Source organism: Capsicum annuum, chromosome 1, assembly GCF_002878395.1.
Source record: "Capsicum annuum cultivar UCD-10X-F1 chromosome 1, UCD10Xv1.1, whole genome shotgun sequence".
NCBI classification, from domain to species: Eukaryota; Viridiplantae; Streptophyta; class Magnoliopsida; order Solanales; family Solanaceae; genus Capsicum; species Capsicum annuum.
The window spans coordinates 42,754,572-42,767,010 of record NC_061111.1 but is presented as its reverse complement, the minus strand read 5'-3'; the positions used below and the strand labels follow the sequence as shown (position 1 = coordinate 42,767,010).

General features: G+C 34.7%; 1 protein-coding gene across 1 annotated transcript; it reads right to left on the bottom strand.

Moving 5' to 3' along the window:
- Window positions 1-2,054: 2,054 nt before the first annotated feature.
- Window positions 2,055-10,916, bottom strand: LOC107873338 (cell division protein FtsY homolog, chloroplastic). The gene is made up of 12 exons (XM_016720149.2): window positions 10,562-10,916; window positions 9,683-9,787; window positions 9,118-9,191; window positions 8,963-9,021; window positions 8,641-8,678; window positions 6,646-6,766; window positions 6,458-6,526; window positions 6,296-6,378; window positions 3,914-3,982; window positions 3,764-3,826; window positions 3,492-3,643; window positions 2,055-2,516 (listed from the first exon to the last, which is right to left on the bottom strand). The coding sequence occupies exons 1-11, from the start codon at window positions 10,877-10,879 to the stop codon at window positions 3,530-3,532; spliced, it is 1,113 nt and encodes a 370-aa protein (XP_016575635.1). The 5' UTR covers window positions 10,880-10,916; the 3' UTR covers window positions 2,055-2,516; window positions 3,492-3,529.
- Between the last annotated feature and the right edge of the window lie 1,523 nt (window positions 10,917-12,439).

Sequence of the window (12,439 nt, the reverse complement as noted above, 5' to 3'; positions counted from 1 at the left end):
TCCCTCTAGATAGATATAAGTTCAAGTGCTGAGGGCGTTCGAGTGCCAAGGGCAAAGATCCAAGACCAACCCATTTTGAAAGACAAAAATTAAGGATGAATCCATTGAAGGGCAAGCCATGCAATTGTATGTCATCCACCACCTAAAGAATGAACAGATGAGTTGTCATAACTAACTCCTAGGGACGAATTGCACAACATAAGCTAAATGGTGAACTCAACAGTAATAATTAACGAACTATGTATAGTTCCATCGCCTGAGAGTACACGTAAGTCCAGCTTAGGAGTATTACACTATCTTTATCAGGCAGGGTAGGAGGGCGATAGTGAAGAACACAAGATAGATGGGGGAAGAGATGAGCGTACACAAAAGACACATTTATATTGGGAAGAAGTATCTAAGAAGGTGGCTTCTTTGTTGGATCTTCTTTTCCTGCAGGTGCAACTCAACGGGGACAACAATTTTCCACCTCAACATGGTTCTAAGGACGACTCCTCTCAACTCATTCGAGGCTGCATTAAGTTCCACAGCATCCATCCTGGCAAAGTCTCCTTCATTCTATCTGTCAAACCTGCAATCTTGGTAATTCTGTCTTGTATTTTTTGGGATCTATGTTAGGTTTTTGGGTTAAGTTCTACAAAACCATTTTAAAACTCTAGCTTCCAAGTTTCGTGGAGTAAAGTTTCTATACACCCTGATCTTGTATACTCAGTGAGTGGGTCTTACACCCTAGTAAAGCGATCACGATTTAAAGCCGTGCTGAGTCTAGACCCCGCAGACAATATCACTAGCGGGTTGGGCCTTTACAGATCGATGAGAGCTTCAGTCTTTCTATTGTGGGGCAATGTGAGGTTGAAGCTGTCATAAAGAGTGTAAACAGCACATAGAACTATGTTACATTACTTCGAAATTGCAGACATATAGGAAAGAGCGAGCGTTAGAGCAATGGGAGGGTTGCTCTTTTGATGACTTCTAGATCACAGGTTCGAGATGTGAACAACCTAATTCCCAGAAATGGTTTGTCACATGTCGGTTGAGAGTCTGAGGGTATGGATGGGCGATGATCAATCTTTCACCTCATGAGGTTGCTGTTAGAGTTATTAAAATTCATTCCTTTTCTTGGTTTATCCAATGTTAACTTCCATCTGTCTTATCCGCGTTTCAAATACCGTTCTTGAATATTCCATCTTGTGTTGTCCACGTTTCAAATACCGTTCTTGCCTAATGTTGAACCCTTGTATTATATTGTTCACGCTCCATATATCAGTCCTAAGCAGGGGGAGGGTGAGTCAACCCCATATTCGTGCTCCAATGTAGTATTGTCTACGCTCCAGATACAATCTCCCGAGCGTGAAGAGGATGTTGGTCCCATATTGTTATTGTTTCTTGTATAGTTGTCTTTAGCTAATTTTTGGAGTTGAATTAGACACGAGGTCCTAAAATCTTAACACATGAAAATAATGTGAATGGTATATTCCCAGTCTACTTCTACACCTAGACTAGCAAGGATAATTTCATGAGTAAGCCCTTTTGAAATATTAGATTCCAATATTCTTTTGCCAAAAAACAAAACAGCTTTGTTTAATTTCTGCTTTTGTTTTCTTCTAGCTCCCTTCCAAAAGTTGTTTGGGCTTGCCCTCAGTCCTGAGTCTTGTATTTCCTTCCTTACGTTCAATTGGGAATTAAGGATTAAAGAGACATTTTTTCATGGACAAAGAACTGAGGAATGAAAAGAAAGTAAACAATAAACATAAAGGGATAATTGTATATCAATTTGGTAAGACCAAATGCACATCAGTATACCCCTCCTTCCCTCACCTTTATATAAAAAAGATGTCATTCTTCTCTCTTTCCCTAATTATGTTTATTTCCATTTGTATTTGTGTCCTTTCTAGGCAGAAGTGGTGGTAAGTTGCAGTTGATTTCCGGCTCAAGTTTGGTCTACACCTCTAATGCAACATTCTATCACATGCCTGTCTCAATTTTTAAGTCTGACTCAACACGTTTAAGTAGATAATAACTCAGACTAATTATATGTGTACAATGGCAAATCATTGATAGCATCACCAGATGAGTTTTGACTCTTCTTCTCGTTCTCTGTAATCACCAAAGCAATCTTTACATCTCGAATTATCTGAGGTTCCCTTAACTGTCTAATATTTTCGTCTGTGATGAAATACACAGTTGAAAACATGATTTATTGAAAGAGAATGAAGTGAAATCGTGTACACCAATCTTATAGCTGTGTGTCCAATGGAACTCCACTTTAACTGGAGTGCTCCACAGATTTTTTGATTAAAAGCCAAGCGATAAAACTGATACAACTAACGGCATCCATTATACTGGTCACTGGACGACTTCAATTTCACCTCTGATGAATACAGCCTCAGTGGAATAGACAAAATTGCTAATGCCCCATTAGGGGCTCTTTTCTTAAAAGACAATATTGCTAATGTCCCATTACTCCTCTCACTCGAAAATGTTTATCTGCGTCTTTTTAACACCAGAGAGTTCACCTGAGGAGAAAAATAATTATGAAATCAAAGTTAATGCTTATTGTACAATTGAGAAAATGATACTACCCAAACCAAGAGCTGGACATCCTTTAGCATCAAGCTAGTGTTCGAATATTAGATTGATTAAGTAATTTGCAGACCTTTTTGGGGATTTTTATTCCTAGCCAACTGGAATACATTATGATATGCATAAATGATATATTATGTTCCCACTGCACAAACTATCTATGAAGGAGTTGTTATACTACATGGATTGTTATGCAGTAATATACAGTGATGCATTGATTTGTTATGCGATAAATAAATAATAAGTATAATGGTTCTTACACTACCAAAATCAAGAACTAGCTTAGTCCTGTATTCCAAATACGTGTTCTTATCTATGTCGTACACAACAATACACCGATTCCCGGGTAACTCTACCTACCAAACTTAAGCAAATGGAAAGATATCACTATTTTCTTTTTGACTTTTAACTGGATTTGAACCGAGATTCAAATGGTCTTTGTTCCAGGTTCATCGACCACTAAGCCACACCCACCACTAAGCCACACCCTGATACTCTTGATTCTAAAGTATTCACGTCGATCTAAACTAAACATGAAATGAGATTATCTCTAACATAAGTATATATAAAATTCCATATTTACCGTACTCGGATTTTAGGCTCTAATAGTTGATGTACTAATTTGAACTGCGCAAATAATAAATGAATGTTTCTAGAATCTTACAGATTGTTATTGGTCATATAGATACATTTAGAACGATAAATAGTGTTCCCTAAGAGAAGTACTCTAATTTGTCTTGTAGCCATACTAGTTCCTCACCTAACTATCAGTTTGAGATGCCAAGAATATCGATTACTTTTGGGATTGACATTATCTATCACTAAAGAAACTCAAACTAAATACGAATTGAAAGACCAGAAAAGCTTTAGTACCATCATATGACATGATATTTAAAAGAGTCACATACTTCTTAGAACCTGGGAGAAACTGTCACTGAATCATGCCTCATGGGAAGATAGCATCAACAAATTCCTCAGCATTGAACGGTTGGAGGTCATCTACACCTTCCCCAACTCCTACAAACTTTACAGGGATGCCAAGCTCATCAACCACACTAACCTGCAACCCCAAAAGTTCAAGATTGTTTAAGTAGTTGCAATTTATCAGATTTTTAGAGAGACAACAACAACAAAATCATAAAAGGAAAAATGAACCAAGTTTGGAGAATTCAAAGAATACCACACAGCCACCTCGAGCAGAACCATCAAGTTTAGTCAATATTAAGCCAGTGACTCCAACAACCTAGAGAAGAAGATAAATTCATACAGAACCTTGAACATTAAAGTAACATATAGAAGTTCAACATAACGAATTGACAAGGGCCATTACCTCGTTAAACTCTCTCGCTTGAGGAAGCATATTTAAACCAGTAGTTCCATCCAGTACAAGCAATATTTCCTGCAAAACTTTGATAAAATATTTATATCCATGACAAGGGTTTTCCGTTCTGCAATTTGAGAAGTTTAGCTTAGTCTAGAAAGAATTTTAGCAGGGTGAATATAATAAGCGGGAAAATCAGAAGTAGATGACAAAGAAGAAGCCTGATATGATCAAAGAATCCATATGAGAGATTTTTATTCAAAATGGTAATTTATAGATGTCAAACAACCCGCATTAAGTATTGTGGTGACATATAAAAGTCAGCAAAAGAAAGGATTAAAAGGAAACAAACAATTTCTTACTATCTATACAAAAGATTCCAGAACCATAACAGGGTTTCACTATATTCTACCCATTCCTGTTTATACAAAAAGAAGTCAACAAAATACAATCTGACATGATCTTCAATATTGAGTTCTATTACCCTTCAAAGCACCTCCTATTCCTTATTAGCTGTTGGGTATAGTATCTGATGCTCTCTCTTCAGATAATTGAAATCCCTTGCATGCTTTGAATCCATACTACGGATCTTCTAAGAGAACTTATAAGTTAATAACACTAAGAAAGAGTATCAAGCTGCTATTCTTTATTCCTGTTCTCTACTGCTCCTTTGCATAAATTGTTGAAAAATTTTCACCAGTATTAGCATCACAGACCTGCTCTATTCAAGAAACTCTTCATGAATCCGACTTGAGATGCATTTAAAGGTCCCCCACCCACCACATCCAAAAGGAAACAGAAAAGAGATAGACGCACACATAGCAACAGCAAACAGCAACGAACATTATCTATTAAAAATCATAGTGAAGACAGCTTAAACCATTAAGGAACGCTAAATTCAGAATATATACGGACACTTGCCAGAAGTATTGACTGTCACTATTAAGGGATAAATGTCACTTTAATGAGATAAAACATAGGCTTAAGTCATCGATAACCTCTTTAAGTTGTCCCAAAATTTCACTTGGACTCCTGAACTAAGCCTTGTACCTATCAGGCACCTCAAGTGCTTATAATTGATACCTATCAGGCACAAAATGCTGATTAGGCAAGGGGCACGTGAATCGAAAAGCAAATAATATTTTACTTTTTTTTAATTAAAAAAATTATATTTAAATTATTTTAGTAACATATAACAATTTCTTTTTTTTTTTTAAAAAAAAAAGGAAAGCACCCCTCCTCCCCCATGTGTGTCTTCTTTCTAAGAGAAAAAAAACATTCTTCATTTCAAAAAAACCAGAAGCAGTCCCCCCCCCTTCTTCATCTCTTTCAATTAAAGCTTTCTTCTTTTAATTCGGTATGGTTCGATATTAACATCAAAGAATGGAGAAACTCCATTAAGCACAAAATGAGTAAAACCATTCTTCACCATTGTCAACAACATCAAAGATGTGGAGCAAAAGATTCTTTCTTTTTTTAGAAAATCAGTTAATTAATTAAGAATTTTTTTTTTCATTTATTAAAACTACAAAAAGAAATTGCAAAGAATTAAAAAAAAAAAGAGGTTACAGCGGCCCCTCAAATACGTATAAATCAGAGAGACAGTGCTAAATTTGCAGCAGCCAGCAGTAGTAGTTTTGTGTACATGTGTTGTTGTGTGTATTTGTTGGAATCTAAAGTGAAGATGACGGAGCGGAGGTTGTGTAAATACGCCGGATTTGGGGTGGGTGGGTAGGTGGGGGGTGGGGGGGCACGCGAGTGTGTTACACACATTATATACCTTTTCCTAGATGGATCAAATTTCGGGAGGGTTAGGGGTCTGATAGGTACAGGCCTTAGTTCAGGGGTCCCAATTGAAATTTCGGGACAACATATAGGGGTCGTCGATGACTTAAGACTAAAACATATATAACATAAAACAAAACAATGTCGAGGTGTAAATGAGGATACACTCAACACTTGAGCCATTACCTGTAGAAACTGGTTTGCATGCATGTGCATTGCACATGGGCTACTATTTGGGAAGAAATTATTCAAAATAATAAGCAAAATGTTCTTGAAAGCATTCACCAATGTTTACATAAGAAGATTGAGTGATAATGAAGGAGCTCCGAACTAAGAAATTTGTTCAAATAAGTAAAAGACTAGGGGCAATATAGGAACAGATCTTGCACCAAAATCCTTTTGGTACTCCATTATATACTATAGGTTCTGTTAAGAGCTTTTTTATATGCTATAGGTTTAATCAGTTTGACACTACTTCAGTGAAGAGGTAACAGAGAGTCCTTTGTACACTTAAACACCACAAGTTCTCCAAAAGACGGGACAAGTCACAATGGAGGATTGACAGTATACTAAAGGAAGAAGCTAAAGAGTTCAAGTTTAACATACATTAGGTGCACCATTAACAACTTTACTGACAGTTTTCTTGCATGCCACCAATTCCTCCATCAAACTATAGTTGGTATGCAAACCTGGTCAAAATTTCAATACCACTCAGAGATACTATCCAAGAGTGAATAAGAAAGCTGTTATTATATTCACAGAACTTACGGCCAGATGTATCGCATAGAACAATATCGAAACCCTCTTCCTTTCCTTTTTTAACAGCCTGTAAAAGGACTACTCAGGAAGAACTTCAAAATCATGTGGTCAAAATTTTAAAGTTTACACTGTCATTTTTATTTTGGTTAATATCTAACACTGCAAACACTTGTGGATTAAACGTTGCAATTTGGTACCTGATGATGCCTTAGCTTTCTCTTTTTCAGCAACAACAATTTCACAACCAGTCCTTTCAGCCCAAATTTCCAATTGATCACTAGCAGCTGCTCTAAATGTATCACCAGCTGCTAGTAGTGTCTACAAAGTTCACAGGATGGAAATGTGAGATGCAGGTTCTATCCTATCATGAGAAGAAGAAGAAAGATAATGCATCTAATTCTACTTAAATTACAGAGAAAAAAGTTTAAGCGAGTTTCCTATGATGCATAATGAATGCTGAGCACCAGTTTTTTTTTTTGAATAAATATCAAAGGTAAAAAGAATGACAGAATTACACAATAAGAATACTTAAAGATGATTGGACTGTAAGATATACTATTCTGACGTTTGTCCTCAAGGCAGAAGAGACAACAACAACAACAACAAACCCAGTATATTCCCACCTAGTGGGGTCTTGGGGGGGTAAGATGTACGCAATCCATACCTCTACCTCTAAAGAAGTAGAAAGGCTGTTTCCGATAGACCCCCGGCTCAAGGCACGAGATACCACACAAACACATAGTCAAGCACAGCAAATTACCCATTTACGATATATAAAATGTTACAAGCGATCAAAGTTTAATAATGGAAAGCTTATCCCAAGATATATCTACTGTAATAAGTACGACGATCTGCAGATGTTGAAAGGGAGTCATAGGAATGTATTCCTACTCTTCTGGTGTGTTTGGTATGATGGAAAATATTTTCCATGGAAAATGTTTTCTTGGAAAATAAGTTGGTTTTCTACTTATTTTCTCATGTTTGGTTGGTGAGTGAAAAATATTTTCCGGAAAATATTTTATGGTGTTTGGTTGATGAGTAGAGAATATTTTTTAGAAAAATATTTTCTAGTGTTTGATTGGTGAGTGAAAAAATATTTTTTAGAAAATACTACTAACTGTTAACTAATATATCAGTACCTCTAACAACTCAACAATTTGTAAGAAATAATTTAACCATAACAAATAATATCAATATCGAATTCTAAAATACTACAATCACTAAATTTAAGCAACTATTAATTAGCAAATATAGGAGACACTTTTCAACATTTTGTTAGGACAATCTCAAGATACTACTATCAATAGAAATATAACGGAACGACAAGTTTATTCAAACTTGTGAAACAAGTTACATAGATGACAAGATGAAATATGTAATTAGAAAAAGTAACAAAGGTAAGTCTTTCTCTATGAATATGAAAATAACAATACATTCAACGAACATTGGAAATGGAAAAAATTCTGGTTTCACTTTTTTTTATTTTAAGCAGTGAAAAATAGCACAGTGAAAAATATTTCCGAGTAATGTAAATTTTTGAGAAATGTAAATTTTTTGAGTCATGTGAATATGAGTGTCGTTGGGGTGGGGAAAAGGGATGGGGGTGGGGTCATAAGTCTCATTTGTCATTTTCTGGAAAATGACTTCCCTTGACCCATGAAGGAAGTCATTTTCCATCAAATAGAGGAAAATGAGTTGTTGTGGAGAATATTTTCCCAACATTTCATTACAACCAACCAGAGAAAATTGGAAAACATTTTCCAGAAAACATTTTCCATCATACCAAACACACCCTTCAACTTAAACAAGATCCTCCTTGACAAAACTACTCAACCTAGTGCTAGAGTTGGTTCATGGTTGCCCAAACCAACTCAAGAAATAAAAGCTTTCAACAACACAAATTTCTATAGTATGTTCTCACATTATCGAATGAGTAGTTAAATGTCACACTGGGTATATTGTTGTTGTTGTTGTTGTGATGGTGTTCTGCAACCAATGCAATGCAGTTCTTTCATCAATAAGAATATTGGTAAATACAGTTTTCAAAAGTAAACCTAATGGTTGCTGGAGAAATTTAATTGGAAAAGTTTGTAAATGAGCAGTATTCATCAATTCAAGTGATAAAGAAAAAGTGGCCAGCACTAGTAATTTCGCAGCATAGCATACAGAAACAAGATAACAGCTGGCCTCACCTTAGCCCCTCCTCTCTTCAATCTATTCGCCAACTTTCCTGCATTAGGAGAAACAAGAGAAAAGCTCACAAGTTACTGCCACTTTTCAATTGGTGACTTGGTGATGGACATCCCAGAAATATTTGCTCCTTTTACTACTTCTCTTCACAAATCAAACGTTTTCAATAGGAAAAGTACCACTCAACTTTGAAACAAAAAAATGGATCTTGGAGAAATTACGCTGCTGCCACAATGGTATAACCACTTTTCTTCCTCGCACACGCACTTGTTTTCCAACCAAAAATATGAAGGTTTACCATGAACACAAAAAGTAATTCCTTACCAAGAGATGTCGTCTTCCCACCTCCATTGACACCCACAATCATGATCACAGCTGGTTTCCTAGAACATGAAGGAAAGTACCTAGTCTAAGTTTGGTCTACTCAAAAACAAGCTTAAAGTAAATATAAAATTTTAAATCAGTGAAGCAGTTGAAACCTGAAGCCCAGAGAGAGTTCTGTTTTAAGTGCCTTACTCGTCAATAGATCCAAGATACTCCTCTTTAGAACACTCTTTATATCAAACACCATTGCAGTCACAGTAACCATAGACAAGAAAAACAGTAAATTAGCAAACAGGAAGCAAAATAAATGTGTAAAACTACTATTTGTAGAGCATGAGTAGTCATTAGTTTTTCCCCTGTGAACAAATTAAATCAGATGGTTCCATAATGTGGATTCTATTCGCACACTTGATATAAATAAGTAAAAGTAATTGATCTGAACCTAATAAATTAAATGAATTGTAATATAATTTTAATTTCAAAACTTATAAAATTTAAATTTTGAATTTGTTTCAATAAATCAAGACGAAGGAAGAGAACTATTGACTACAATTGATTTGTAGTAGCTTTTAAATTTTTGTGTTCCAACTGGACCGATGTTTTTTAAGCAATAATTGTCCTAAAAGAATTTGTCAAAATGCAGAGTAATTATTTCTAGACATCATATTGAATAGATCAGTGTGTTATGGGAAAAAAAAATGAAAATCTCAGCATAATTACTTTTATCTCGCTTCCTGATTTGATTTTCCCCGCATATATATCCTCCCGCAAACTCTCCACAATCTTTATGGTAATCTTCGGCCCAAAATCAGCGACCAACAGAGCCTGAAACCACAGTTGAAGATCATCTCAAACCTCAACACTTGCATGTGCCGGAATATAAAAACTTCGCTAATTAAAATACTTGCACACGGTAATAATAGACATAAATACAATACGTAATGCAATAAGCCAGATAGGGGCACTAATATGAGTATAGGGATCTGGAAGCTTTATTTAAGAGAGTTTCTTATCGAAGAAGAGTTTTCTTTCCCCGGGAAACTCATATCTAAAGATGTGGAACTTCTCATTCAACTCTAATTCATCAAATATACATATCCATTAAACACCTTTTACAGCATATTGTAGTACACCAAAAGCCAATACAAAGCCAAACTGAGTGAGAATCCAAAACATTATCGAATTCCTGTTTCAAATAAGGCTGTAAATCACTTCTGCAGCAAATAGTGGGCAAAGTTCATGATCATTAGGAATGTACAATGAAAAATCTTAAAATATCTAAGGAGCCACACGGGTTTGGCATGAGAAGCAAAAATTTAAATTTAAAAAAAAAAATAAAAAAAATTGCTTAGATAAGCAAAAACAACAAGAACAGAAGCACAAAAAGGCGTACTCCCATCATCCCAATTCATCCAAAATCACTGACATTACTCAATTTTATGCAACTTGTATGATTTCCAGCTGGAATTCAATCTTGAAATTATTCAAATTTTAATTTTTTTTCTACTCCTACAATGTAACTTCTCAGTCAAATAATGTGATAGAATTTAGCAAGAATTCAAGTTTAACGAGAAGGGAAAGGGCATTAAGAAGTAAAACCTCTTCAAGTTCATCAAGAACACGATCAGTATCAGAAAGATTCCAATAAAGGAGTAGTTCATCAATAACCGCTAAATTATCCCTCGTTTTTGAGAATCCCGAGAACAGTTTCTCTACATCACTCTTCGCTTTCTCTTTCAGTAAACGGCCCAGCTTCGTGAAGAACCCTGTTTGACCTGCTGAGCATCTGAACCGGGATTGGTCGAACCGGGTTTTGGAAGTGAAGTGAAGGAGAGTTGAACCGGAGTTAGAAGGTGGGGGAACCGGTTTAGTAGTAGAAGGAAGATGTGAGAGACGAGAAGATAATATTGAAGCCATTTGTTTGTTCAGCTCACAAAACCAGCAATGTACAAGATAATGCTAGCAGCTTCACACGACATCGTTTTATTACTGTTCGACATTCTTTTTTTTTTCTTTCTAAATTATGATTTAATTTATATATATTGACTATGTAAAAATAAATTTTACACTTCAATTATTGCCTCTGTTTAAGAGGATAAAAGGTGATGATTTTGAAATAATATGTTAATTTCAATTTATAAATTTGATATTAGAAAGATTTACTATAATTATGAAATTATATCTATATCATCTTTAATATATAATAATGTTGAGGTGAAATAATAAAATAACAATAATGTTCTTCTTCAAATTTATTTCTTTCAATCAAAGTTCTTTTAAAGAAAATTATGATTAAAATTGAAAATAAAAATTTTATGTAATGTAAATCAAATATTATATTATATTTTATTATATTATATTATATTATGTTATATTATATTATTTTTAATCTAGTTAACCAAAAATCTGTCAATTGAAATATATGCAATAAATAACTCTATATTATTTAATTTCTTATTATAAATTTCACATTACAATCCAATAAAGGGATGGTATTGTTCGAACACAAGTTACGCTAGGGTTACTTATGCGGAATTGGTTGTTACTCCATATGCTATTATTTTTTAACTTATAAACGTTTAGTTTGTTGCATTGAAATTAACATGTATGGAATAATTTTTAAAAAGAAATTTATTTGTTTATAAAAACACATTTCATCTTATTTAGTAGAAAAAGAATTTGAGAGACTTCATGATTTTTTTTTTTAATTCTAAAATAACTTAATTTCGATAGTATTACTATCTTTGATAGAATAACTTATTCTGATACTAATTGCTCCAAAAATTATCTAATTAAGCTTGTCCAGCATAACTCACAAGGATTAACTGAGTTCGTTATGTGAATGATTTCCCACATTGTAATTGTAATCGATTTTCCTCACCCGCAATTCCCGCTATTAGAATTTGTCGCATCGCGATTGCATGTTTTCAACATCAAAGAGTTGGGACTAATTTTCCTCATCAACAATTTTCTCTGTCAATATTTATCGCTAACTTCACAATTACATATTTATGTAGAGAACGAAAAAATGAAAACTTGTCGAACATATCAAACAACCATTCATAGAAAATTGTCTCATCTTTTTGACTAGAGATTAATTACTCCAATTTCAAGGAAAGTAACATATTAAGTAGTAGTATTTAATAGAGACAATAGAACAAAATGGGGAATTAGGTTGGAAAAAAAGTAGTACTCCGTATAAAACAAATTGGGCATGTGTTCGCTTGGGCACACACATGCTAACATAAGAATATGACGCATGTATGATTTCGAAAGCAATATGACACGATCCAATTGACTATTCCCATAAATTAAAAATAATTAAAAGCCTCATAATTATTTTTTTTTTGTTTTCATCTGGTGTCCGGCACTCGTATTTGAGTCCGACTAATTTGGATTCACACCGAACAGGACACCATTCGGGGGGTAGCGCTCCCAACAGAGTTTTCTCCATGTCCAGGGTCGAACCCTCGACCT

Excerpts from the sequence above, each read along its gene's own strand:
- LOC107873338 (XM_016720149.2), bottom strand. The coding sequence starts at position 10,879 with ATGGCTTCAATATTATCTTCTCGTCTCTCACATCTTCCTTCTACTACT. Across the intron at positions 3,983-6,295 it reads TTGTTAATGGTGCACCTAAT|GAAATATTGCTTGTACTGGA; the intron begins GTATGTTAAACT and ends AAAGTTTTGCAG. Across the intron at positions 3,644-3,763 it reads CTGCTCGAGGTGGCTGTGTG|GTTAGTGTGGTTGATGAGCT; the intron begins GTATTCTTTGAA and ends TTGGGGTTGCAG.